Source organism: Leptonychotes weddellii, chromosome 15 (genome assembly GCF_054177405.1).
Source record: "Leptonychotes weddellii isolate Sample4059 chromosome 15, ASM5417740v2, whole genome shotgun sequence".
Taxonomy (NCBI): Eukaryota; Metazoa; Chordata; class Mammalia; order Carnivora; family Phocidae; genus Leptonychotes; species Leptonychotes weddellii.
In genome coordinates this window covers 41699078-41726727 of record NC_138383.1, presented here as the reverse complement: position 1 = coordinate 41726727, position 27650 = coordinate 41699078, and the positions used below count along the sequence as shown (strand labels likewise).

The 27650-nt window shown below is 61.8% G+C and overlaps 2 protein-coding genes across 12 annotated transcripts in view; one reads left to right on the top strand and one right to left on the bottom strand.

The window, feature by feature from the left end:
- The first annotated feature begins 365 nt into the window (after positions 1-365).
- Positions 366-22759, top strand: SREBF1 (sterol regulatory element binding transcription factor 1). Of its 4 annotated transcripts, XM_081805606.1 has the most exons (20): positions 366-642; positions 13149-13247; positions 14701-15141; positions 15540-15727; positions 15817-15954; positions 16031-16252; positions 16807-16921; positions 17156-17370; positions 17615-17816; positions 17940-18118; positions 18381-18642; positions 18715-18881; positions 19084-19252; positions 19823-19931; positions 20193-20302; positions 20403-20535; positions 20705-20870; positions 21263-21463; positions 21553-21661; positions 21967-22430. In XM_081805606.1, exons 1-20 carry the CDS (start codon positions 552-554, stop codon positions 22194-22196), a joined length of 3546 nt encoding a protein of 1181 aa, XP_081661732.1. In that variant the 5' UTR covers positions 366-551; the 3' UTR covers positions 22197-22430. The 4 variants fall into 4 exon arrangements, with proteins under 4 accessions (XP_081661732.1, XP_081661730.1, XP_081661733.1 ...); XM_081805604.1 differs by lacking the exon at positions 13149-13247; XM_081805605.1 differs by lacking the exon at positions 366-642 and having other exon boundaries at positions 13122-13247.
- Positions 22760-23450: 691 nt separating this feature from the next.
- The window catches only part of RAI1 (retinoic acid induced 1), a 116534-nt gene continuing 112334 nt past the window's right edge, over positions 23451-27650 (bottom strand). For 7 of the 8 annotated variants that reach the window (XM_081805599.1, XM_081805598.1, XM_081805596.1 and 4 more), the window contains one exon: positions 25489-26798. In XM_081805599.1, coding sequence (XP_081661725.1) covers positions 26557-26798 — 242 coding nt within the window. In that variant the 3' untranslated portion in view covers positions 25489-26556. The other variant, XM_081805603.1, reaches the window with a different exon arrangement.

Below are 27650 nucleotides of genomic sequence, written 5' to 3'. Positions count from 1 at the left end.
ATCTAGGAAGTGAGGTTTGTCCAGACTCCACCCCCCTCCAGCCCCAAGTCCAGAGACCTCTGGGACAGGCCCTGTCCTGGCGCTTCCCCCCAGCCCCCTTGCTTGGTGTTGGGAGAAACTGAGGCCCAGGGAAGGCTCATGGCCTGCCCGAGCGCTCCCGCAGCAGTGGGCCAGACGCTGCTGTGCCAGAGGCTGGATAAAATGAATGAGTGGAGGGCACACTGATGGAGGGGCCGGTTGGGGGTAGGCTGGCGAGGCAGACCCTGCAGCCGGTCCCAGCTCTCTCCAGGTGGGGTGGGGCCCCGTCTACCCGGGAGGGCGGGGCCTCCCGACAGGGCCCCGCCCCCGCCCCGCCCTCCCTGCAGAGCCACAGCGGGGGAACCCAGTTTCCGAGGAACTTTTCGCGGGCGCCGGGCCGCCACCGGGGCCAGGACGGGACGCGAACGCGCGCATAGGCGACAGCGGGCCGGGGCCGGCGGACGCGGCGCTCCCTGCGAAGGTCCGTACGCGGCGGCGGGCCCGGCGGGCCGCCCGGAGGAGGCGACTGCGCCATGGACGAGCCGCCCTTCAGCGAAGCGGCCTTGGAGCAGGCGCTGGCCGAGCCGTGCGAGCTGGACGCGGCCCTGCTGACCGACATCGAAGGTACGTCAAGGGCCGGCCGGGCTCCGCGCGAGCGTGGCTCGCCGGCGGCATCCCGCCTTTGTCTCCCGGGCCGGCTCGGGGCGCGGGGCGCGGGCACCGGCTCCGTGCTGTGTGCGCGGGGACTTCCCCGCGCCTCTGGGCAGTGCGCTGTGGGCCCCGTTGTCCAGACCGCGCCGAGCCTCCCTGCACCCGCCCTGGCGTCTCGGGCAGCGCCTCGCCGGGTACCCTGGAGGCTCCCGGCCGGGCACGTGCGCCTCTGGGCGTCCGGGGCCCCGCGCGGCGCGGCCAGTGAGTTCTTAACCCAGTGGCGGCCGCCGCAAGCCTGGAGACCTGGGCGTCGCCGAGGCCCCGCCCCTGCCCCAGCCCTGACGTCAGCGCGGGGTTACTCACGGTCATTCCCTCCGGCCCGAGAGTTCAGCTCGGCGCGGAGCTCCTGCGCGTGCGCGCGGCGCTTCCTCTGGTCCCTCCTCCCTCTCTCTTTCCCTCCCGCCCCCGTCCGGTTCTCCTAGTCCTAGATGGGCATCGCTTGGGCACACCTTTATTGAGCAGCTACTCCATACCGAGCCGCGTTCTCGGCACGGGCGCTTCACAGACCGACCTGGGCTCCCCCTTTTCTCAGGAGCACGGAAATCCTCCAGAAAACCCGCAAACGGATGTTTAGTTGCGCGTTGGGGTGGAGCAGGGGTGGGGTGAGACCTCTTTGAGCCGACTTTTGGGCCGAGACTTGAGGGTCAGCCCCGGGACCGGCGGGGAGGGATGTTTGCCCAGGCAGCCGCGGCGCGGGTTTACACACATCTTTGAAAGCATCTTGTTTGCTAGACGGAGGAGGGGTTTGGGGACGGCAGGTACCCCATTGTGTAGACAGGGCAAACCACAGCCCCCAGCAAACGGCCCTCCACGGTTGCTCTGCAGTTTCGGCAACACTGGCTAAGTGGCACTTGGTCGACGGGGAACCCGAGGCCAAGAGCGCAGGACTTAAACCTCCCACCACCTGGACAGACGTGTCCATGGAGCCTGTGGCCACCTGGGGTTGGCAAAACAGACACATCTAAGCCACTCGCTCCTTCCCTACTGCAGTCTTGCGTGTTAGCCCAGCTGGCTGCTAGCCTGGGGCCTTATCAGCTCACCTTCCCCATGGGCCAGGCAAGGGGAGGGCCCGGGAGGAGAGACCCTGGTTGTGGGGCTTTTCCAAAGCAGCCTTCTCCATCACTGTGCGCTGGAGTGAGGGACCCCAAAGCCCAGACCCTGGGGAGATCCGAGCCGACTCCACTCACAGTTCCACAAGCCCTGGGCCCAGTAGTGCAGCCTGAAAGGCTCCGTGACCAGGTGGTGAGGACCTGGGCTTTGGGGTCAGGACTTGAATCTGGACACTAGTCACTCACTTTGCCATCCTGCCCAAGCTCTCTCAACCTGAGCCTCAGTTTCCCACTCGGGATACGAATGCTTCCCTTCCTAGGGGAATTGGGACAGTGGACTGAGGGCTGCTGTATCAGGGCCACGGCTCTGGCATAGACCTTTCTCACTGACTCGTTTACAGAAGCATTATGTCCCGAGGCCCAAAGACCGGGCCCCTGCAGCCGTTGGGAGGTGGGGGCAATTAGGCTCCCGCTCTAATCTGGGAGAGAAGGGGGACGACTGGAGCCTCTTCCTGGGGTGGGCGTGAAGTTTGCCCACCACAGCGGGAGATTTCTCGGTTTTTATCCAAACTTTCCGTTTTCCCCCCAATTACACAACAAATCTCTTTGCGTTGTAGAAAAATTAGAAGGTGCAGGTGAGCAAAAAGAAGAAAATAAAATCTTCCTTAAACCAGTCATGCAGAGATAAGCTCTGTTAATTATGTGGGGGATTGTTTTCGTGTGTGTGTCTGTTTTGTTTTTTTTCTTGGAATGGTTGTATATTCGTGATCTGCTTTTTAAAAACACCACCATTGAGGTATAATTTACCTGCCATAAGATTTACCCATTTCAAGTGTACAATAAGTTGTTACACTGACCAAGTTGTGTGGCCATCACCAGTTGATTCTAGAACATTTTCATCACCACCTTAAAGATCCCTCTTGCCAACTTACAACTGCTCCCTGGTCCACACCCAGCCCCAGGCAATTGCTAATCTATACCTTTATAAATTAGGATAGGGTCCGTTGGCTCACAGCAGATTGTAACCTGCTTTGTTCCGTGTCAACAGCCAGACAACAATCAAGTTCCCTGGTTTATCCACCGAGTCCCCCACTGATGGACATCCACGTTGTTTTGTTCTCATTAACTGTACTGCAGTGGACCCCCAGGCCAATCTTTGCCTGGATGGATCCTTCTCTAGTTCCATAGGCGGAGGCTCTGGGAGGGGAATTTGACGCTCAGAGGCCAGGCCTACTTTTGAGGCTCTTACCCTGCCCTTGGAACGAGGCAGATTCAAGGTCTAGAGAGAGTGACGTGGGGGTGGGAAGGGCAGGCCCCGAAGGTCTCCAGGTCCCCTGAGAGGAAAGAGGGTTGAGAGGTGGGCCAAGTAGGCCTCGAGCTCCCAGAAGGGTAGAGGGCCTGGGTCCTGGAGGCAGTGGGGAGTTTTGGGGGGATGGGAGCAGGGTAGTGCTATGCTTGGGTTGTATGTCGAAAGCTCCCCCTGGCAGCTGGGGTAGAGGATCACAACACAAACAGGGAACACTAATTGAGCTCAGGCTCCTAGCCCTCCTGACAACCCTAAGTGGGTAGACTTAAGATCTTCATCTTACGGATGAGTGCCTTGAGGCGCACAGAGAGGTTAAGTGACTTGCCTGAGGTCACACAGCTAGAACATGGCAGGGTCAGGATTCAAACTCAGGCTGTGGACTCTGGAGCCCATGCTCTTAACTGCTGAGCTCCTAAGAGTGGGGGTAGGGACAGGAAGCAATGGAATGGGGAGCCCTGGGTACCAGTGGTACCTGGGTGGCTCAGTCAGTTGAGCATTGACTTTTTTTTTTTTTAAGATTTTATTTATTTACTTGAGAGAGAGAGAGCACTAGAGGCGGGAGGGTCAGAGGGAGAAGCAGACTCCCCGCCGAGCAGGGAGCCCGATGCAGGACTCGATCCCGGGACTCCAGGATCATGACCTGAGCCGAAGGCAACCGCTTAACCAACTGAGTCACCCAGGCGCCCCTGACCACTGACTCTTGATTTCGGCTCAGGTTGTGATCTCAGGGTCGTGAGATGGAGCCCCATGTCTGGTGTGCTCAGCAGGGAATTTGCTTCTCTCTCTTTCCCTCTGCCCGTCCCCCCCACTGGAGCTCTCTCTCTCAAATAAATAAATCTTAAAAAAAACAACAACAAAAAAGAACAGGGAACCCAGGAGGCTGTTCCACGTGGGGCTCCGCTGGGGGCCTGAGAGTAGGTCAGAGAGGGGTCAGAGGCCAAGCGGCCACCTCCCCCTCCCAGCCTGGAGCTCGGCCTTTGAGTCAGGAGACTGAGGACCGTCAGCAGGGAGCTGGCCAAGGGCCTTGAGCCCCACCCAGCCCTGCTGCCTGCTTTTGCCAAGCCCTCTGTCACGTGAACGGGTTTTGGGGTAGAGCTGCCTGCGTGAGCCCTTAGCTCTGTGGGTGAAGGCATTGACCGGGCTACAGTGCACCGTAACCTCTGGTGAGCATCGTCTCCCCACCCCCGGGGCCTCCCGTAGTCGCTCTGTGCTTTGGGGTCCCTGGCGGCTGTGGGCGATGGGGATGGGAGAGCAGTCCTGTGCCATGTTTGGGATTATTGGTAAGCCCGGGGCAGGCTTCACCTCTTTGCTGATTCATTGATCAGATCTTGCACATGCTTTTAAGTGCAGAAGGGGCAAGTAGACTTGGCATTCCGGCTGGGGCCTCCCTGCCTACCGGGGGGGGGGGGGCTGCGCCCGACCGAGGAGTTGTCCTGGGGGCTCTGGTTTGTCTGAAGCTTTTGGGGGTACAGTTCGTCTGTCCTCTGCCTGGATGCCTCCACCTTCCCTCTTTGTCCTACCCCGGGAGTCCTCCAAGCCAGGGAAGCCTTCCTGGACCTCACTCCTCCCTGGCCCTGCGGTCCCTCCCAAGGTGCCTGGACAAACCACAGGAGGGCCTGCTCCTAGGCTATTTTCTGGGTCCAGTCCAGTCCCCCACCCCACGCCTCTCCCCGTGGTATCTCATGCCCGGTCCTTTCCCCGGTCCCACCAAGCTTGGGCCCTTCTTAGAAAACACAGCTCGAGGGGTGCCTGGGTTGCTCAGTCGGTTAAGCATCCGACTCTTGGTTCTGGCTCAGGTCATGATCTCAGGGTCGTGAGATCGAGCCCTGCTTTGGGGCCCACCGTGGAGCCTGCTTAAGATTTTCTCTCTCTCCCTTTCCCTCGGCCTCTGCTTGCACTCCCCACCCCCACTCCCGCACGCATGCGCGCTGCCTCTCTGCCTCTCAAAAATAAAAAAATTAAAACAAACAAAAAAAGAAAACACAGCTCAGGACTGCTTACCTCTCAGCTCCCAGCTCCGGGCATATAACTCCAGAGTTCTGAAACAACCATGGCTCCCCAATGCCCCCAGGATGCTGTTCCCTTGTCTCAGCACTGCATTCCAGACCTGCAGGGTTTGTGGAACCCATCTCTTTGGGGGATGGAGAAAAGCATGCTGGCAGTGGGTTGAGTTGTCTAGGAGTTACCTCCTGCCCGATGGTCACCTCACTGGACACAAACATCCTGAGTGACCTGGTCAGCCCCAGGCAGGGGTCACCGCCAGGCAGAGGCCTGGGATCTGGACTTGGCCCTGCCAGCAGGTGCAGCTCCGTTGGGAATGGCAGCACAGGCCAGAAGGAAGTATCTCTGGCTCTGTCTTCTGCCAACCACAGGACCTGTGAGCGTGCCCTTTGATCCCCAGACCCGACAGGGATGGCATACGTGTGAGACCTCTGTCCCATGCGGCTCCACGGAGGGGAGGGGGGAGAGCCTTAGAAACGGGTTTGGGGCTCCTGGGAAGGGGGGTTTTTGAGGCTGGATCCAGATGTGTGGTTCCCCTGCTGGGTTTGGGACTTGGTGGGAGGTGGAGCAGGGATTGGGAGTCCATCCCACCTGGAAGAGTTGGTGGCCTGGAAAAGCCCACCCTGTCCTGGAACCCTGCCCAAACCCACCCCCTTCCCCCAGCTGACCCTCCAGCTATCTCCCAGCAAGCCTGTCCCTCCCAGTCACATGCCAGGCCTACCCCTCCTGGGGCTTTGGGGTTCCCATTGGAGCCCAGGGGTCTTCAGATCCATGATCACAGGGTCCTGGGGTTGAGTCCGGTGTCAGGCGCCCTGCTCAGCAGGGAGTCCGCTTCTCCCTCTCCCACTGCCCCTCCCCCCACTCAAGCTCTCTCTCTCTCTCTCTCAAATAAATAAATAAAATCTTTCTTTAAAAAAAAGGATATTGTTAATTAATTGAATTTAAATAAAAAATAAATAAATGGGTGCCTGGGTGGCTCAGTCAGTTAAGCGTCTGCCTTTGGGTCAGGTCATGATCCCAGGGTCCTGGGGTCGAGCCCCGCATCGGGCTCCCTGCTCAGCGGGGAGTCTGCTTCTCCCTCTGCCTCTGCCTGCTGATCCCCCTGCTTGTGCATTCGTCTTCTCTGTCTGTCTCTCTGGCAAATAAATGAATAAATAAATCTTTAAAAGAAAAATAAAGACAAAGAGAGTAGAGCTGGAAGGAAACTTCGAAATGCCTTTGTCACCTCCTCACCCAATGCACAGATGAGGAACAGAGGCCTTGAAACACCTCACTCACCATAGCCCCCTAGCTGCCCAGCCTGTGTGGCTCAGGCCTGGTGGTAGCTGAGGCGGGGTGAAGGAGCTGGAGACCTGTGAGAAGCCGTGGGAAGGCTCCCCAGGCAGAAGAATCTAGCTGGTGGAGGAGGGCCAGAGCACAGCAGGTGGTTCTGAGCCTCTGGTCATCGTTGATAGTTGGGCTGCACAAAACACCTCAACGCAGGCAGCCTTGGAAATACAAGTTAAAGCACCTTCGAGCTTCCAGTCACACAGCTCTCGGGGCTAAGCAAAGCAACCAAAAGTAAACAAAAGTGATAAAACCCAACGCTGGTGATGCAATGAGGAAATGGGACACAGTGCAGGGGAGGTTGTAAAGGGGTTTCTGTTTTCCAGAGAGCAGCCCAGCAGCTCTAAAACAGCATGTTCCCTTTGAACCCATACATCCATTTCAGGTTTAAAGCAGGCTGCAGGGAAACAACCCCAAAGGGGGAAATAGATATAATTTATATAAAGAATTGTGCAGCACTGCTATTTAGACTGGAAACAGTTGCTCAGCAGTAGGGCACTGCTCCCAGATTGCCACTGTCTCAGGCCTTTGGGTTGGTTTTCAGCTTCCAGAATAAGTATGTGCCCCGAGCCCACACCTAGGACAAGATGTCTGAGTTGGTGCTGACCAGCATCTTGTTTAACGGCCCTCTTACAGGTCATGTCCAGGGTCATTTGGTCTGGGTAAATGGGACTTAAGTGTGTGGGATGACACAGATGAGGGAAGAATCTGAGAAGGTAACATCAGAGCGAGTTTTGAAAGAGGAACAGGAGTTTGCTAGGTAGACAAAGGATAGTGGGAAGGACATTCCTGGCAGAGGGAACAGCCTGGGGGAGAGCCCGTGGCTGGAGACCAGCAGTGGGGTGGTGGCCGGCTGGCTCTGGTCCCCTCTGGGCTCTTCCTTGTGCTGAGCGATGCTGGGGTCACACGCTGGTTCAGGCCCCGGCCCTGCCTTGAGGGGCTCCCCTCCAAGGCCCGGCTGCTAACGGCGGCCGGGAAGGTCCCCAGGAAGGGGCAGTGCCCGAGCTGAGCCTTTCTGAGCTTCGTGCTGCCTCCTCTCCCGATCCTGCACTCCGCACACACCTCCTGAGCTGAGACCATGCCACCAGCCGGTTGGGGCAGAGCCAGGCTGGAGCTGATGAGTGTGGGCTCGGGGGTTGCTGGACCCGGGTTTGAGTCCCAGATTCTCTACTTGGCAGTGGTGGGCCCCTGGACACACATGGCCTCTCTCTGAGCCTTAGTTTCCTTGTCCATCTAGAGGGCCCATGCCCAGGTACACCCGGGGCTCCCGCCGTGGGCCCAGCCCATTCCGGGAAAAGCCGGCACACGCTCGCACCCCCAGCAGCCCTGGGTGCACAAAGGGCTGTCTGTCCCTGTTGCATACATGACTAGCTGAGGACATGCAACCCTGCTGACCTGAGTCCTCAGGAGGATCGCGGAGGCACTGGTAGGAGCAGCAGGGATGAATGGCAGGCAGGGTGTAGCCCTGGCTCCCTGGGATGCCGAGGGAGCGCCCCACCCCTGCCCTGTGCCCGTCATGAAGCGGGCAGTGGTGGAACGCTCCGGGGGTCCCATAAGCCCCGTCCCGTGCCCTCTCCTGTGCCGGTGCTGCTTTATACTCCTCACTCTTCTTCACACTCATGTGACCCTGTGTGATTTGCATTGCACCGGACAGTGTGCAAACCCCCTTTCCTGCCCATTTCCTGGAGTATTGGTGTCCTTGGCTCAGACGACAGACAAACTTGTGTTGGATTCCCAGCTCCTTGGCTGCCTCCGTGACCTCTATCCCCCCTTCACTCCTTCCGCTCCGACCACACTGGGCTCCTTGCTGTCTCATCATCCTCACACCAAGCTCGCTCCTACCTCAGGGCCTTTGCACTTGCTGTTCCTTCTGCCCCGGGCATTCTTCCTCCCTCCTGGCCCACTCCCTCGTTTCATTCAGGCCTCCACTCAGATGTTGCCTCCTCAGAGACGCTTGCTGATCATCTCATCTGTAGTGGCCCCTCACACCCTTTCTACTGCCTCAGTTTCTTCGTGGTGCCCATCATCATGTGCACCCACCTTCCTCCATGTATGTGCAGACCGTCGGTCACTAGAACATAAGCTCCAGGAGGAAAGGTCTTTGTGCTGTGTCCCTGTACCCCAGTGCCTGGCACAGGCCGGACACACAGTGGACACTTAAGAAAAGGCAGTAGAGGGGAGCCTGGATGGTCCAGTTGGTTAAACACCTGACTTGATTTCAGCTCAGGTCATGATCTCAGGGTCGTGAGATGGAGCCCTGCGTCCAGCACTGTGCTCCGTGCAGAGTCTGCTTAGGACGCTGTCTCCCTCTGCCCCTCCCCCTCACGCTTTCTCTCTCTCTCAAATAGATAAATCTTAAAAAAAAAAAAAAAAAGAAGAAGAAAAGAAAAAAGAAAAGGCGTAGATATTGTCAGAAAAACAAATCTGGGCGCCTGGGTGGCTCAGTTGGTTAAGCGACTGCCTTCGGCTCAGGTCATGATCCTGGAGTCCCAGGATCGAGTCCCGCATCAGGCTCCCTGCTCGGCAGGGAGTCTGCTTCTCCCTCTGACCCTCCCCCCTCTCATGCTCTCTGTCTCTCATTCTCTGTCTCGCAAATAAATAAAATCTTAAAAAAAAAAAAAATTAAAAAAAAAAAAAGAAAAACAAATCTGGGCGTCATGGACCAGGCCATGTGAAGGAGGTGGTGAGCTCCCTATCCCGAGAGGCATGCAAGCAGAGCTTGTTTGGGGTTCAAGGCCTCATACAGGTTGGATGGGCTAGAGGCTCCTGTGATGATCAGAGCGGGGCTCCTGCCAGTTCGTGGCATTGGGTCCTCCCAAGATTTCCATCATGGCCTCACAGAATAAACAGGCCAGAGAATAAAAGGCTGCCCCACATCTGCCTTCCAAAGGAGGTTTGAAGGTAGAGCCAGGGAGGGAGGGGGGTGCTCAGGTTTCCTGTTGGGCCCTGATAGGATCAGGGCAGGGATGGAAAGGAGAGGAAAAAGGAGGAATCCAGGCTTGGGGAGGAGGTGGGGAAGATGAAAGATTGGAGGGGGTGTGAGGTGGGCCCAGTGAGGCTCAGAGTCTATGCCTCCTATTCCCCATATTCAAGGAGGGCAGGCAGGAGCCCCTATGGGCCTTCTGAGTCTCTCTCTATGCTGGAAGCCCAGCGCTCAGCTCTCTGGAGAATGATCCATGAGTTGGGAGACATGGCCAGTCTTTTGGGGCCCACTGTCCTGGCTCCCAGGGCTGGGAGTGGGTACGTCTCTTGCCCCACCCCAGTCCCAGCCCGATTTACTCTCCATAAAGCAATCCCCAGTTCCAGCTTGATCATTGCAAGTATTGGGCAACTCACTACCTGACCTTCTTTTTTTTAAGATTTTATTTATTTATTTGAGAGAGAGAGAGAGCATGAGAGCGGGGAGGGTCAAAGGGAGAAGCAGACCCCCCGCGGAGCAAGGAGCCCGATGAGGGACTCGATCCTGGGACTCCAGGATCATGACCTGAGCAGAAGGCAGTTGCTTAACCAACTGAGCCACCCAGGAGCCCAACTCACTACCTGACTTAATAGTTCTAGACCATTCCATTTGCTACAGAGGGACTAACCTTTATAGCAATCTTGCTGAATGCTGGGTGCTTCATACACTTGCTTTTTTTTTTTTTTGAGAGCATGCGTGCGAGCAGGGGGGCGGGGGCAGGGGCAGAGGGCAGAGGGAGAGAGAGTATCTTAAGCACGCTCCACATCCAGCGCAGAGCCTGATGCTGGGCTAGATCTCACGACCCTGAGGTCATGACCGGAGCCGAAATCAAGAGTTGGATGCTTAAGCTACTGAGCCACCCAGGTGCCCCCATATACTTGCTCTTTTATTATTTTTTTATTTTCAGTTTTTTTTAGTTCACATGCAGTGTTATATGAGTTTCGGGTGTATAACATAGTGATTCAGCAATTTACATTACAGGGGCGCCTGGGTGGCTCAGTCGTTAAGCGTCTGCCTTTGGCTCAGGTCATGATCCCGGGGTCCTGGGATCGAGCCCCGCATTGGGCTCTCTGCTCAGCGGGAGGCCTGCTTCTCCCTCTCCCACTCCCCCTGCTTGTGTTCCCTCTCGTCTCTCTCTCTGTGTCAAAATAAATAAATAAAGTCTTAAAAAAAAATTCTCTGCATTACTCAGTGCTCATCATGCTCATAACAGCCCTCGGCTCTTAATCCCTGTCACCTACTTCACCCATCCCCCACCCGCCTCCCCTCTGGTCAGCATCCGTTGATTTTCTAGAGTTAAGAGTCTGTTTTTTTGGTTTGTCTCTTTTTTCTTTGTTTGTTTGTTTTTTTTTAATTCCACGTATGAGTGAGATCATATGGCATTTGCCTTTCTCTGACTTATTTCACTTAGCATTATACTGTCTAGATCCACCCGTGTTGTTACAAATGGTAAGACTTCACTCTTTTTGATGGCTTAGTAATATTCCATTGCGTGTGTGTGTGTGTGTGTGTGTGTGTGTGTGTGTGTGTGTATACACCCCATTTTCATCTGTTCATCGTTGATGGACAACCTAGGCTGCTTCCATAATTTGGCCGTCATAAATAATGCTGTAGTAAACACACTTGCCCTTCTAGAACCCCACTGCTGTTACCAGGAGTGGAGGCTCAGAGAAGGGGAGTGATCTGCCTGGGATTACACGGCAAGTGAGGTGCAGAGGGAAGGTCGGCCCCTGGGCTGTATGGGGGAAAAGGTGCACTGTGGGTTTTGATCTCGAATTTCTAACCCCAGTCTTAGCTCTGACACCCAACTTCTGCAGGAAGATTCAGCTCCAGAAGAGAGTGAGATGGGGGGTTACGGAAAGGCTGGCCCCTCCTATGCTACCAGGTGCCTCATGGCACCCAGACCCTCTTTCTCGCTGCATCTTAGCTTAGACTGTGTCCTCTGCCGCTTGGCCAGCCCCCCTCTCAGAAGCCTTTCCAGACTCCTGCTACCCTCAGGGGGACATTGAGTGACCATTCTCCCTCCTCCCTCCTCAGGATGGAATGGGGGCAGAGCCCAAAGATGTGATGAATGGAAAACCAAGGCGAGAAAATGTGGTGAAGGGAAGACAAGGATGGGACAGGAAGGGGGTGGGGGGCGGGCTTGACATCCTCAGGGCTGCCTCTGGCCCTGGTCTGAGAAGTCTCAGGCCAGTCCCTGCTTGTCTGTCCTGCCACATTCAGGGCTCCACAACTGGGGAACACGGTAAGGAAGAACAGAGCCACCAGGGTCTGCTTTTGAAACTCGGGCCTGGAATTCAGGCCTCGGTGTCTAACCTGTCTTCAGTTACTCGGGTGAGGTCAGAGCCTTTCCAACAGCAATGCATTGTTTTGTTTTTGGGGGGATGAGGGAGAGTGTGAGCTCCCACAGGCTGAGGAGAGAGGGAGATGGAGGTGCCAGAGGAGAAGTTCTTTATCCTTGGCATCGCCTACAAAGCCGTGGAAAGTTCTAGAAAGATTGGGAACTGGATGTGTGTGAGGGAGATGAGGCTGTGTTTCCTTGTTTAGGCTGGTGGAGAGGGAGAGAGATTGGGGCTGGAGTCCCTCCTGGCCCACGCTGCTCAGTTGCCATGCCTGCCTGCCCAGGATTCAGCCTCCCACCCAGGTCGCAGGAGACTGGGAGCCAGAGGAGGGGCAGGTTGAAGGCTGGGGTAGGACTTGCTGGTGGTCTGTTTGGCCACAAAAGCTCAAGCTGACAACCTGGGCAGCTGGCCATGCTTTGTTCATCTGTATGTGTGTTGAAATTTGACCTTCCTCAGAAGGGGAGGCAGTCCTAGGTACCTCCTCAAAAGACCCCAGAGCCTGTCACCCTGTCACACCCCTGCCTTCCTCACCTTGTGTCCCAGGGATTGGGTTGTCTCTTGGCCTCCCCGGACCCTACAGTGAACAAGTGAGTCAGACTTGACCTGGGAGCCAGGGCAGACTTTGCTGACCCCCTTCCCTGCATCCCAGACCCAGGTCTCTCTGCAAAAGGACATCTGTGCAGAGACAGAGAAATCAGGTTCAAGTATTATGTGTATGTGTACTTTGGAGTAAGGGTCTTCCTTCCTCACTCTGGGCCTCAGTTTCCCGGCAGTGACCTATTATTAGGCATCCATGTGGTGGGGGGTGGCCCCATGCTAGGGCTGCCCCAGGAAGGGGAGGTCCCCGCCCCCACTGCCAGGCAGCCCTTGGCCCTAATTCAGCGCTTCGTGGTACTGAGCGCCGCACCCATTTTCCCCTTCACCTTTCCCTTTCTGAAGGCCAGGGAGATGTGATTATCCCATTGTCTAGAGAAGTAAACTGAGGCCTAAAGGTGGGATCCCGCACAGAGTGCCAGCGATTGGAAAGAGTGTTGGGTCATCCCTGCCGGGGTCATCCCGGCCCCGCGACCACTCCGCCGCACTTCTCCGAGGTGCTGACGGAGGTGGTTGGAGCTAGGGGCGTAGGGGGGCCGGTGACCGCCAGTAACCCCGGCGGATGTCGGCGCCGAGTGGGTTAAGGGCCCGCGCCCGCGAGTAACCCCGGCCCCATTCAGCGCCGCGGGGTGAAACCCGAGCCCGAGCCGCCGTCGGGGGTGGGGCGGGGGCAGAGGCGGGGCCCTAGTGAGGCAGCGGCGCGGCCGCTGATTGGCCGCGCGCGCTCACCCCATGCCCGGCCCGCGGCCCCGGGGGGCGGGGCGGGGGCGGGGCCGGAGGGGCGGGGCGGGGCGGGGGGCGGGGCGCTCCGCGGGCTTTATAGCGCGTCTGAGGCCTGACAGGTGAAGTCGGCGCCGCGCGGAGACCGGCAGGCCCCCGGCCGGGACGCCCCGAAGGGGCGGCGGGCGCGGGCCGCGGAGCCATGGATTGCACGTTCGAAGGTATTTTTTGGAGGATCCCCCCCACCCCTTTATCACGGAGCCTCCACTCCGCTGCGGGGTCACCATCCCCGGTTTCCTCAGAGGAGGGCGTGTGTGTGCAGTGGCCGTGGAACTCCCAGCCCCCCAGCGGGAAGAGCGGGTTCCCGAGGGGGCGGCGTGCCGGCTCCCGGCGCCCACTGGAGTTGGTGGGCCACCCCCCCCCCCGCAGTAGTTACCCCTACCCCGGCGTTTGGAGTGAGAGGGTGGCTTTCCCGCGTCCTCCGCCCCCCCTCTGGGGCAGCAAGGGAAGAAGCGGGGAGGAGGCCAGTTGTCCCCCCTCCCTGGAGCCAAATCCGGGACCCCAGTCCTGGATTCACTCAGGTTTTCTTTCAGGGCCTCAGTTTCCCCATCTGTCAGAGGGGCTCATGAGGGCGGGGATGAGGGATGGGGGGCCCTGCCAGGGAAAGTACTGTAAGCCTTTAGGGCCTGCACCGGCCCAGATTGCCCACGAGGTGTTTCCCATGGGGAGGGCCCAGGGGGCCGGAGTCTGGCACCCCCATCTCGGGCTGTTGGAGGCCAGAGGGAGGTCCCCTCCTGCAGGAACTGCCCTGCCCGGGCACCTGGCAGGAGGCAGGTAACGGTGAGGCCCACTGGGCGCCAGCTTCCTGCCCCGCCAAGCCTCGGAGCAGCCCTGCCACGTAGGGCTTCATCCTTTTTTGTTGTGCAGATGAGGAAACTGAGGCCCAGTGAGAGGAGGCTGTTGGCCCAGGCCACACGTCCAGTGGGCATGTGGGCAGGCCCAGGAGCTCAGGCTGGGGATCTTGCACAGCACTTTAACCCAGTGGGTGACTGTCCCTATGGGTTAGAGGGCCCCAGGGCAACAGCCAGGCAGCTGGTGACCCGCCAGCTGGGGGAGAGGCTGGAGCGGTGGCAGGGAGTGTGTCCCAGTCTGTACGAGGAGGAGGGAGTCAGGACAGCCAGCACTGCCTTTATAGAGGGGAAACTGAAGCCCTGAATGGCCTGGTCCCGAGGCTGCTTGGCTGCAGGCATGGTCTGGGCTAGTGCCCAGAACACGCAGGGACACACTGGTTGGCACACACATGGCCGGCAGCTGGGTCAGCCCCAAGCCTCGGTCTCTGCCGCAGAGGAGTGGGTCGGGGTTGGCAGCTCTGAAGTCAGCCGTTTGGGGCCCAAACCCCAGTTCTGCCTGAGCATAGGTGTGGGCCACTGACCTTGCCCAGCCGTTGTACGGGCTGCTGGGTACGTGAGAAGCACCAGGCATTGCTCCAGATGTCACAGGTGCCCAAGAAACGGCTGTGTGTCTGGGAGCCCGGGCTCATGCGGGTCGCTTTGTTTCTGCATCTTGCCCCACACATACAGCTGTGTGGACCCGAGGCATGAAGTGTGTGATGCCCTGTACAGGGGCCAGCCCCCGCCCTCCGGTCACTGACCCAGCCTCTTCTCTGTTCCCCAGACATGCTGCAGCTCATCAACAACCAAGACAGCGACTTCCCGGGCCTGTTTGACCCACCCTATGCCGGCGGCGGCGGCGGCGGGGCAGGGGGCACAGACCCTGCGAGTCCTGATGCCAGCTCCCCGGGCAGCTTGTCCCCACCTCATGCCACAATGAGCTCCCCACTCGAAGGCTTCCTGGGGGCACCCAAGGCGACACCTCCACCCTTGTCCCCTCCCCAGCCTGCGCCCACCTCCCTGAAGATGTACCCCCCTGGGCCGGCCTTCTCCCCCGGGCCTGGTATCAAGGAGGAACCCCTGCCGCTGACCATCCTGCGGGCCCCGACCTCGCAGCCCCTGCCGGGGTCCCTCCTGCCCCAGAGCTTCCTGGCCCCGGCCCCGCCACAGTTCAGCTCTGCCCCTGTGTTGGGCTACCCCAGCCCCACGGGAGGCTTCTCCACAGGTAAGGGGGGTGTGGGGCGAGGGGACAACAGGAGCACAGAGAGGAGGGTCTACCGTGGCCTCAGTGGAGGAGTTTGCAGGCTTTAGACATGGGGGGCCTCTGCTGCACTGCTCCGGGTGCCCCTGTTCCTAACAGGACTTGCGTGTTGGTGCCGGGTGAAGCCCTGCCTCCCACTCTGCCCCGGTGGCGACATCAGGGCCGCCCTTCCAGGGACAAATGCGTGGCTGGAAAGCTAGCACATCTGCATCAGAACTCCCGGCAGGGGTTGGCCACCCTGGAACCCAAAGCCGTGAGGGCTGATGACTCATCCCAGGTCATAGGGTGATAGGGCCCCGAGGGGTGGGTTGAAAGTGGGTGAGGGTGGCCTGTACCTGCAGCCCCAGCCTTTATCTCTGCAGGGACCCCTCCAGGGAGCACCCCGCAGCCGCTGCCTGGCCTGCCACTGGCTTCCCTGCCAGGGGTCCCGCCCGTCTCCTTGCACACCCAGGTCCAGAGCGCGGCCCCCCAGCAGCTGTTGACGGCCACGGCCAACCCCACAGCAGCGCCCGGAACAACCACGGTGACCTCGCAGATCCAGCAGGTCCCGGTGAGGAGGTCTGGCCAGGCGTCGGGGAGGTGGCAGGCCCCGGTCCAGACTCCCCGCTCTTGGCTGAGACCGCCCTCCCCCACCCCCAGGTCCTGCTGCAGCCCCACTTCATCAAGGCAGACTCTCTGCTCCTGACAACCATGAAAACAGACATGGCAGCCACCGTGAAGGCGGCGGGTATCGGCTCGCTGGCCCCTGGCGCAGCCGTACAGACGGCGCCCTTGCAGGTGGGTGGCGTGGGGCCGAAGGCCGGGGCTCTGCGCGCGGGCAAGCCCGGCCGGTAACCTGCGCCTGGCCCCTCAGACCCTGGTGAGTGGAGGAACCATCCTGGCGACGGTGCCGCTGGTCGTGGACGCCGAGAAGCTGCCCATCAACCGGCTGGCAGCTGGTGGCAAGGCCCTGGGCTCGGCGCAGAGCCGCGGGGAGAAGCGCACGGCCCACAACGCCATTGAAAAACGCTACCGTTCCTCCATCAACGACAAAATCGTCGAGCTCAAGGACCTGGTGGTGGGCACTGAGGCGAAGGTGTGGGCAATGGCGTTCAGAGGCACACTCTGGGGGTGACCCTGGGGAAGCAGGGGACCGGAAGACCCAGAAGGCTTGGGACTGAGCCTGGGCCCTGGGGACTCTACAGGGAACAGACAGACAAACATCCTGCTGTCTGGAGACTGAACGTTCTAGTGGGGGACAGGGGATGACAATACACAGGATAAAGAAGGAAGTGTTAGAGTCGCCAGCTGGGGATAAGTGCCATGGAGGAAGACAACACAGGGAGAGGGACGAAGAGGCTACACGTCCGAAGCACCTCACCAAGGTGACATGACAGCAGCAAAGACCTGAAGGAGGGGAGGGAGGTAGCTGGACACTGTTGGATGCCTTTGGGGTATGAATCCTCGTGCCCAGCCTGGGAGATAGGTTCTACCAGGGGAAGAACGTTCCACGTAGAGAGAACAGCAAGTGCAACGGTCCTGAGGCAGCCGTGCTGTGAAGTAGCGCCCCCCAGCCCCCGCCCTTTGCTTAGGTGCCCACTGGCCAGGCCTGACCGGCCCCTTGTGCCATCTCCCTCCCACCCCCTGCAGCTGAATAAGTCTGCCGTCTTGCGAAAGGCCATCGATTACATCCGCTTCCTACAACAGAGCAACCAGAAGCTCAAGCAGGAGAACCTGAGTCTCCGCACTGCTGCCCACAAAAGCAGTGAGTCCTGGCGCTCCCCCCGCCCCCCCCCGGCTCTGCACTGCCCCACCCCCCAGCTCCCGCACCTGCCCCTTAAGCCCTAACCCTACAAGGGCCCTTAGCCCCTCCTCTGGTCCCAACTTGGCCCTCAAGAGCTAGACCAACTCCCGTGCGCCCCTCTCCAGGGGGCCCTAAGCTGATTGTGGGTGGGGTATCTAGCCTTCACCCCCGGCCCTGCTCCTTTCCGGCCTCCAGAGTCTCTGAAGGACCTGGTCTCAGCCTGCGGCAGCGGAGGGAACACAGACGTGCCCATGGAGGGCATGAAGCCTGAGCTGGTGGACACGCTGAGCCCGCCCCCGTCGGACGCCGGTTCGCCGTCCCAGAGCAGCCCCTTGTCCCTTGGAGGCAGGGCTAGCGGTGGCAGCGGCAGTGACTCGGAGCCCGACAGCCCGGTCTTTGAGGACAGCCAGGTTGGGCCCGGCCCTGTTCCCCAGCCCCCACCCCCGGTCCATCTCCCTGCAATATCTGAGCCCCAGGACTCGGTCAGGAAGAGGCCCCTAACATAGCCCACCTCCCATTTGATAGAGAAACGGAGGCCTGTAGCCACGTGGGGTCCCACAGTAAGGCGGCGTGGAGGGCTGATCCCTCCTTCCCTGTCGCATCCTCCCGGGGCCACTCCCGCTCTGCCCTCGCCGACCTGCCCACCCCTGCCAGGTGAAGCCCGAGCAGCTGCTGTCCCCCCGCAGCCGGGGCATGCTGGACCGCTCCCGCCTGGTCCTGTGCACGCTCGTCTTCCTCTGCCTCTCCTGCAACCCGTTGGCCGCCCTGCTGGGCAGCCGGGCCCTCCCCAGCCCCTCGGATGCCGGCAGCACCTACCACCATCCTGGCCGCAGCGTGCTGGGCACCGAGGGCAGAGGTAGGACAGGCCCCAGCGTGGGTATCCTTGGGACGGAGGGGCGGGGGTGGGGAGCTCGGGGCGTGTAGCTGGGACTCTGGATTTCCGGGGTGCCGTGGTCCCAGCCCCTCTGTCTGCCCCCAGACGGCCCTGGCTGGGCCCCGTGGCTGCTGACCCCACTGGTGTGGCTGCCCAACGGGCTGCTGGTGCTGGCCTGCTTGGCGCTTCTTTTTGTCTACGGAGAGCCGGTCACGCGGCCCCACTCAGGCCCCGCCGTGCACTTCTGGAGACATCGCAAGCAGGCTGACCTGGACCTGGCCCGGGTAAGGGGCCGGATCCCGGGGGTGGGCTCGGGGGATGGGGCAGGGCCAGGACCTGGGCGGCACCTGGGAAGGTGCTGGGGGGCCCTGCCCTGCCCTGTCGTCCCCTCAGACTCGCACTGCCGGGGGTGGGCAGAGGGGCGGGGAGGGGACACCAGCGTCATGGTGGGGGGCCCAAGGTGGAAGGACCTTCAGAGCAGGAGGGGTATCGTGCGCTCACATGCTCTGATCCACCTCTTCTCACCTGGAAAACCCTCATCCGCAGGGGGACTTTGCCCAAGCTGCCCAGCAGCTGTGGCTGGCCCTGCGGGCCCTGGGCCGCCCGCTGCCCACCTCCCACCTGGACCTGGCCTGCAGCCTGCTCTGGAACCTCATCCGCCACCTGCTGCAGCGTCTCTGGGTGGGCCGCTGGCTGGCAGGCCGGGCAGGGGGCCTGCAGAGGGACTGCACCCTGCGGGCGGACGCCCGCACCAGCGCCCGGGATGCCGCGTTCGTCTACCACAAGCTGCACCAGCTGCACACCATGGGTATGCGGGGCGAGGGGCCGGGCCCGAGGGGCTCCCGCCGCCCCCCTGCCTCACATCCTGCCCGTTTTCCAGGGAAGTACACGGGAGGGCACCTTGCCGCTGCCAATCTGGCACTGAGCGCCCTGAACCTGGCGGAATGTGCGGGGGACGCCGTGTCCGTGGCCACGCTGGCCGAGATCTATGTGGCCGCCGCGCTGAGGGTCAAGACCAGTCTCCCGCGGGCCTTGCATTTTCTGACAGTGAGTGGGTGCTGGGCCGATGGGGACAGGGCTGGGGGGCTTGTCTCTGCAGCTCTTTCCGGTGGCTCCCTGGGCACGGGGCTCACAGGAGGAGGCAGCTGGTTACGGGGGGCGGGGGGACTCCAGGCCCGTCTCAGACCTAGGGTTGGGTTTGAGCCCCTGTCTGGGTCCAGTGTGACAGCCCCACTCCCCTCCCCCACAGCGCTTCTTCCTGAGTAGCGCCCGCCAGGCCTGCCTGGCACACAGCGGCTCGGTGCCTCTTGCCATGCACTGGCTGTGCCACCCGGTGGGCCACCGTTTCTTCGTGGATGGGGACTGGGCCGTGAGCAGCGCCCCGAGGGAAAGCCTGTACAGTTTGGCCGGCAACCCAGGTGCTCTCTCAGCGCCGTGCCCATCCCCTGCTGCCCGACGTCCTTCGTGGCCCATTCCCCTTCCTGTCCCGCATCTCCGCTTGTCCCTGCATCTCTGCTTGTCCCTGCATCTCTGCTTGTCCCTGCATCTCTGCATGTCCCTGCATCTCCGCTTGTCCCTGCCTCTCCGCTTGTCCCTGCCTCTCTGCTTGTCCCTGCCTCTCTGCTTGTCCCTGCCCACCCTGGTCTGTCTGTTGTTGCTGAGGCTGCAGGAGCAGGAAGCTGGGTCTTTCTCGGTTGGGGCTCTTCAGAAACAAAGAGGAATTTGGGGGCAGGTGGTTGATTTGGGAGGTGATCCCAGGCGAGACCAGTTGTTGACTAAGGAGATCAGATGGAAGAGACAGAGCTGGTAGACGCGTGTTAGTAAGCAGATTACACTGTCCGGGGTAGGTTATCCTATCCAAGGACAGCCTGGGGTATTTATCTATCCCACCCGCGTGCCCAGGAGAGAGCCGTTGGTGTGGAGAGGTGAATGTGGGGAGGAGGCGTGGGGCCCTTCCTGCCACCCCGCTCACCCGCTCCTCCCCACAGTGGACCCCTTGGCCCAGGTGACTCAGCTATTCCGCGAACATCTCTTGGAGCGAGCACTGAATTGTGTGGCTCAGCCCAGTCCCAGCCCTGGATCGGCTGATGGGGACAGGTGAGTGGCCCTGTGCCGCCCCCCCCAGGCAAGCACCCTCCACAGTAAGTCTGGGAGTGGCTGTGTCCAGGGCCGTGGGTGGGTGGCCAGAGCCGGGCTCCTGTCCACCTGCCGTGTGGCCTCGGGCGCATCTCAGTTCCTCCCTGGGTCTGTCTCCCTAGCAGCTCGCCAGGAAGCGAGCTGGGAGGTCAGGCTGGGCTCTGGTGCGCTGGGAGGAGGGCCGGGGCCTGTCCTGACAGCGAGGTCTCTCTTCTGCCACAGGGAGTTCTCGGACGCCCTGGGGTACCTGCAGCTGCTCAACAGCTGTTCCGATGCCGCCGGGGCTCCCGCCTGCAGCTTCTCCATCAGCTCCAGCATGGCCACCGCCGCCGGTGAGCCCCCAGCCCCGCGCCCTGGGACCCCCGGCTCCGCCTCAGCTGCAGTGTGGCTGAGCTTCAGGGAGCCCCCCTCCCCGCCCCGTGCTCCCTGCAGGCACAGACCCCGTGGCCAAGTGGTGGGCCTCCCTGACGGCCGTGGTGACCCACTGGCTGCGGCGTGACGAGGAGGCGGCTGAGCGGCTGTACCCGCTGGTGGAGCACTTGCCCCGTGCCCTGCAGGAGTCGGAGTGAGTATCCGCCAGGTCCTCCGGGCGCCCCCAGCGCGGTGCTGCCCCCCCCCCCCGGGCCTTGGTTCTGTGCGGTCGGGGTCGCGGGAAGCCGGAAGCGGGGCAGCGGGGAGCTCAGTGTGGGTCTGCGCCCGGTCTGACCATCAGTCCTCTGCCCTGGCCCCAACAGGAGACCCCTGCCCAGGGCGGCCCTGCACTCCTTCAAGGCTGCCCGGGCCGTGCTGGGCCGCGGGAAGGCAGAGTCTGGCCCGGCCAGCCTGGCCATCTGTGAGAAGGCCAGTGGGTACCTGCAGGACAGCCTGGCCACCACCCCAGCTGGCAGCTCCATCGACAAGGTGAGGGGTGCTGCCGGGGGCCTGGCCGGTCTTGGGGGGGTGTCACCACCCTTTCCGTCCCTGGACCTTCCCCCCTGCGCCGCAGTACCGGATGGGGGGCGCACTCGCTAAGGCCCCAGTCTCCCCAGCCCCAGGAGGAGAGGCGGGGTGAGGGGGCTGGCGGAGCCCTCCCGGGAGGCCGCGCCCGCGGCAGGCGGCAGGCGTGGGGGCCTGGAGAGGCGGGCGGCCCCGCGGTGCATTGCTGTTGCATTGCACGTGAGTGACGCGGGTGCAGTGCCTCCGCAGTGCAGCCCGGAGCCGGCCCCTGGCACCGCGGGCCCCCAGCCGTCCCCTCCCGCGGCCGGAGCCCCCCGTGACCCCTGCCCTGCCCTGCCCTCCCGCCCTCCCCCCAGGCCATGCAGCTGCTCCTGTGTGACTTGCTCCTGGTGGCGCGAACTAGCCTGTGGCGGCGGCAGCAGCTGCCTGCAGCCCCCCAGGCCTCGCTGGGCCCCGGCGCTGGGGCCCAGGCCTCCGCCCTCGAACTGCGCGGCTTCCAGCGGGACCTGAGCGGCCTGAGGCGGCTGGCGCAGAGCTTCCGGCCCGCCATGCGGAGGGTGAGTGCCCGCGGGGCCCTTCCCCAGCAGGTGCGGGGAGAGTGGGGGCCCGGCCCGAACCCCGACTCTGCGGGCCCCCTCCTGCCCAGGTGTTCCTGCACGAGGCCACGGCCCGGCTGATGGCGGGGGCCAGCCCCACGCGGACACACCAGCTCCTGGACCGCAGTCTGCGGAGGAGGGCAGGCCCCTGTGGCAAAGGTGAGCGGGGGCGTTGCCGTGGTCGGGGCGGGCTCGGGCCCCGCCGGGGCGGGAAGGCCCAGACGGGGGGTGATGGATGCCGAGCGCCGCTGTGGAAGGGGCAGAGACCGAGGGACTTCGTGGCGGTTGCCAGAGGGCGATATCCCACCTGAGAAATCCGCCCGGGGCCACTGTCCCCTGCAGGGAAAGGAGACTGTGCGGAGGGGAGGGGTCTGAGGCTCCACGGGTGCGCCCGAGAGGGGCGGGGCCGGCGGGGCGGGGCCAGGCCCGGAGCCCCGCCCCTGACGCCCCTGCGGTGTGCGCAGGCGCGGCGGCGGAGCTGGAGCCGCGGCCCACGCGGCGGGAGCACGCCGAGGCCCTGCTGCTGGCCTCCTGCTACTTGCCGCCCGGCTTCCTGTCGGCGCCGGGGCAGCGCGTGGGCATGCTGGCCGAGGCGGCGCGCACGCTCGAGAAGCTCGGCGACCGCCGCCTGCTGCACGACTGCCAGCAGATGCTCATGCGCCTGGGCGGCGGGACCACCGTCACCTCCAGCTAGGTCCCCGTCGGCGGCCCCCGCGGGGCCTGTGTGCAGGGCCGGAGCCTCGACGGCCGAAGGCAGCGCTAGGGCCCCGAAGTGTCCACGGTCCGCCCACGTACTGCTCTGTCTCCTGGGGGGATGGGAGGCACGCAGGGGCTTTTGCTGCCTCGACCTGGGAGGCCGGAGGGGGCGCGACCCTAGCCGCCCCGCCCCCCACTGCGCCCCAACCCGACGAGCGGCGGCCAGCATGTGCTGACCTCTGGTGGCCGGTCGGGGGATTGCAGGGGCCGGGCCGGCCGACGGGACCTTGCTCTGCAGGTACCCAGTGGCTTTGCCCTCTCCCGTCTCACAGAGGGGTACATTTCACTGAGCTGAGGGGGGCCTACTTGGTTTTCCCAGCCAGCAAGGGGGTCCTACTCCGAGGCGCCTCTCTCCCTTCTGGAGAGACTTGTACATACTGTAGATGAGGGCGCACCAGCCTCCTGGCCTCTGAGGCTCAAGTGTTACTTTGCCTTTTGCAAACTTTATTTTCATAGGTTGAGAAGTTTTGTACAGAGAATAAAAGATGAAATTATTTATAATCTGGGTGTTGTTCCTTTGGGGAGGAGGGTGTGTACTTTAGCTGATAGACCAGCCAACTGGAGGGGGTCCTTTGAGCCTCCCCCTCTCCTCCCACCCCAGCACCCAAAGGTTTCCCGCTCCCATCGGTCCTAAGAGACCAAAATGTCCCCTTCGATGTGGGAGGCCTGTCGCTGTGGGAGGCCTGTTGCTGTGACCTCCAGGTGACCTGGATTCCACCAATTTCCGTGCCACACGGTTGGGCTGTTATCAACCCTTAATCCTTAAGGGCTGTTGTGGTCTCAGCTGTCCCTTCCCACCTCTCTGCTTCTACCCCTATCAGTTCGCAGGGTGACATGAGAGGGTGACTCCGTGTCCTTAAGGATCTGTTGTGATAGGAGCTACAGCCTGGTATCGCTGTTTGGGCCGTTCGTCTCCCCTCCCCCACCCCTTCGCGGGTTCTCCCTCTCCCAAGCTTGGGGAAGTCTCCAGCCCCCATCATAACCTGAGACCCTGAGGCCGCATGGGGTGTGGGGTGGCTGGGGGGTTGTCTACGCAGCAGGGGCTTGTCTCCTGTTCCTGCCCTTACGGTACCGACTAGAACCCTTGACTGTCCCTTGGTGTCCCGCCGAGCCTTCCTCTCCATTCCCCCCGCCCCCCCAGGCCTGGCCCCCTCTCCCAGCGGAATCTGGTTAGAATCCACGGGCTGCAAACTTCCAAAACAATCGTTGTATCTTTATTGACTTTTTTTTTTTCTGAATGCAATGACTGTTTTTTACTCTTAAGGAAAATAAACATCTTTTAGAAACAGCTCGATACACACAATCTTCAGTGTGAAGCAATATACTAATAAGAACACTAGTCGTCTTAACATTTACAGTCTTCATATATATTATATATATGTATATGTATACATATATATACACTATATAACGAGGCCAGATATAATACACACGTTTACCATTTTACAGTCATATGTACAGGAAGTTGCTAGGGCGGCCCCAGTCTGGGGGCTGCGTCAGGCCTATCGAAGCGTGGACAGAGCTGAGGACACAGACGGACAGGCGGACGGACTGGCGGGGACTGGCTTGGGCCGGTGGTGGCTGCGCGGGGAGGGCGGGCATCGCCGTAGCCCCCTTCCCGGAAAGGGCCCCGTGCTGAGGGACGCACGACGCACGGCGGCGGCGACACACGGGAGAAGCGAGCATGTTCCCAACATATATACATTCTATGTAACATATATATAGAGGGGTACACAGGTTTGTACACGAATCTAGCGCTGTCTCTGCTCCCGTGCCGGGTGGGCGCTGCTGTCCCTGGAGACTGGGTGGTCGTGCAGAGGGACGGTCACGCATCCACCGGAGGTGCGCTCTGGTCGCCACTCCCTTCCTTTGCCTTCCCAGGTGGCGCTCCAGGGGTGGGGCGGAGGACTGGAAAGGGGACGACGGAGGCCAAAGGGCGGGGGCCAGTCCCGCCCACACCCGGGGAGCCCGCATCCCCTGAGCATGGGTCCCGGACTCCCCCGGCTCTGCCCAAACCGCTCGAAAGTGTCGGCCGAGGCTGGGTGGGTGGGAAGGGCACTAGGACACGATTCGAAAGGTTCCTTCCAAAGCCTCCGGCCTCCTACCCCGCCGGCCTAGTCCTCTCCAGCAAGGCTTCGGCTCCCTCTCCCCCCCCCAGCCCCCCGCCTCGGAGCCTGGAGCCGCCCTGGCCACTTCCAGGGCCCTTTGGACCCCCACCCCCACCCCCAGGGCCCCCAGCTGCAAGCCACGCCGGCTGCGGTGGCGGCAGCACCCACGTCGAATGTGTGCCACGTCCTCTTGGAACTACCAGGGGGAGAAGCGTGTCCCCAGGCTAAAGGCGTCTCCAATCCCCGCCGGAGCCTGGGTGCCCCAGGGAGTCTGGCCGCTCCGCGGGCTCCCCCTCTCCAAGCCTGGCCCTGGGGGGTGTAGGCGGGAACGTCCTGTGTCCTCCTGTTCCGGGAGCAGGCGGCTCCGGAACGTGTTTTCTTCCCAACCCGGGATCGCAAGTTTCAGCCCTAGGCGGCCAGATCCAAGATCCGGAGTCCGGATCAAGGATCGGCTCTGGACCCGCGCGGGGAGCAGCTCAAAGGCCCGGGGGCTGCGCAGGCGGCTCCTCTCCTTCGGCGGCGGGCGGGCAGGCGGGCTTCGGCGGCTTCTCCGGCCGCTGGGGTGGATTACAACGGCAGCCTCTGCAGGAGAAGAGACGCCCGAGCGCCCGTCATTGCCGGTGGTGGGCACGTGCTGGGGGCTGATAAATCCCGGCCCCGCCCCTCCCGGCGTGGCCCCGCCCCTCCCGGCATGGCTCCGCCCCTCCCAGCGTGGCCCCGCCTCCCCGAGAGGCTCCGCCCCTGGAGGCACCAGGCCTTACCTTCGGCCTTAACTTTTCTCTACCCCCACTCTGCCACCGTCACCTCCCTCCGCGCCCATCGTCCTGTGCCCCTGCCTGCCCTTCCTGTCGCCCACCTGGGATGGCTCCCTCCTTCAGGACCTGTCTCGTTATAAGGCGGTCTTTCTGACCAGCGTGTGCCAACCTGCCCCAAAGGCTTCGGATACACCGCGAATAGTAAGGTTTTGGAGGCGGACAGGTGGGGCTGGGCCCCGCTGAGGGTCCGCAGGGCAGGGGGTGGGGCGAGGGGAGGGGCTCCCCTCCAGGGAAGGCTTGTGGTTACCTACCTTATGTTTGGGACACTTCAAAGAAAAGTTCTCTTCGATGAATATGCAACCTGCCACCAAAAAGAAGTGTGGGTGGTTAGGATGGCTGCTGGTGTCTCGTCAGGGGGCCAGGCGGGGAGGGGGACCTAGCGCCCCGGAGACCCTAGGCTACAGGGCTTCTTTGCACAAAGTAGAGCAGACCCTGCTTGAGATTCTCCAGGGTCTAAACCCCATCCCGGCTGAACTGGCCTCCATCTGCCTCCAGCCCTCCTGGCCCGTGTGTTCCTGTTCTTCCCCCCACCTGGAAGGCCTTCTTGTCACTCGGGAGGACGTCCCTGACTCCCTAGCTGCAGCAGACCCCCTATGCCCGTCTCTCCCCTGCCCCTGCCTCATTTCACTTGGCCACACTCGTCACTTCCTCCTAGTGGTCTAAATACCGTGGACTTGCTCATGGTCTCTGCCCCACTGGAAGGCCAGCTCCGTGTGCCCGCTTTGCCCTCTTCCCTGGATGCATGCCCAGCCCCTAGAAGGCCTTGAGACCGAGCGGGCTGATGGACTGGGCGGTGCGGTCCCAGGTCTGGATTCAAGAATCAGCTGCTTCTTTGAGCCTCGGTGTCCACATCTGTGAAATGGGCCTTATGCCACCTACTGTGTCTGTCTCTATCATGGGGACTGATGAGGGCAATGAATATAAGCCACCTGCACGTGCGTGGCTCAGAGCAGGCACTTAGGATATGGGCTTGTCCTTGTGGGGGGCCTCGAAGGCGACGCAGACCTGAGTCTGGGGGCAGAGGGAAGACTGAGGTCTTGGATCTGGGTGAATCCCAGCAGGTATTTGGGTGCCCACAGCACTGGCCACCCTTGGGGGACAGAGGATGGCTGAGCATGGCTGGTTCCTGCTGCCCGCCTCAGTCCAGGGGTTCACTGGCATCTCAGCAAGTCCTCACTCCGCGGCCCGCTGTCACCTACGGATGCCCTGGCTTCTCCCCCAGGAGTCCCCGTCCACAACACCCAGTCCCCTTCTGGGCTCACCCCCCTCCCTCCCATGCCCCACGGCCATGGTTCTGAACAAACCCCAAACCCATAAATAGCCGGAGGCCTGAGCTGGCCAAGCAAGTCCTCTCCTTCCAGCACATTCCTCCTGCTCACGCTGTGGCTCGTGCCGTGGCATCGCGACAGCATGGTGGCTGGTAGGCAGGGCGGGGAGGCAAGGGCAGATCCGCAGGCCCGAGAGCAGGGTTGGGAAGGCTCCAGGCCTGCAGCTGGCTCCCCTTTTTTTCCGACCAGCCCCGGCCAGAAGCTGTAAACTCAGGCTGCAAAGTGCCCCTGAGTTTCTGCACTTTGGGGCCAGCGTCTGGGGGGAGATCCTCCGTGTGTCCTCTTCCCTCTGCTCAGGCAAGCGAGACACGGTTCTGCAACTGAACGCACGCCTTCCAAAGAGCACTGAGCTCAAACCCCAGGCCGGCTGCACACGTGGTGTCCTCCCCGCCCCACATCCCACTGCAGGCCTGACGGTCAAGAGCTTGGGTCTCCGCAAGCGAAGGGCAGGAGGTCACCATGTCCCAAACCAGCTTGCTCAGCCACCCCCCAGCATCCCCCCCGGACATGCAGAAGGGGGACCATAGGAAGGAGCTGGGTCATCGATTCTCGGTGCCTCTCTTGGTGTCTGCACCTGGGGACCCTGGGGCCCCCGCGGCCTGAGTGTGGAAAGGCTCAGACAGGACCCGTGGCGCGCTGGCTTTGGCCAGCAATTCCGAGTCACTTAGCCCCAGGGAGGTGCTCGTTAATGGGGTTGAACGCACAGGGTTAGTGGGCCAGGGCGGCAGGGAAGGGCAGAGGGGGGCAGCCCCGGTGCCCTGCGGTCCGAGAGCCCACACCTGGAGACCCAGGGCCTGGGTAGGTGCACGGTGCACACGGAGGCCCGGGGCTCCCGTCTGCCAAACGCTGGATGTCCCGCCTAGCCACCTGCCTCAGGCCCTCTGCCCTCCACCCCTCCTGCCCGGCCAGAGGTGCCCCGGCCAGCCCGCCCTTCCGGCCTCCGGGCTCACTTGTTCTCCCAGCTTCTCTGGCTGTCGCCCCCCACAGCTATGAAGTGCTGGTGCCCACTCCCCCCACGCGGCCCCCTCCCGCGATCTGACGACCCCTTGGGCTGACAGCCAGCGGGTCTCTGTCCTGAGCCCGGCTGGGGACAGCTCCCCAACCTGTGCACAGGGAAGCAGCCATGTGTCATGGACGGATG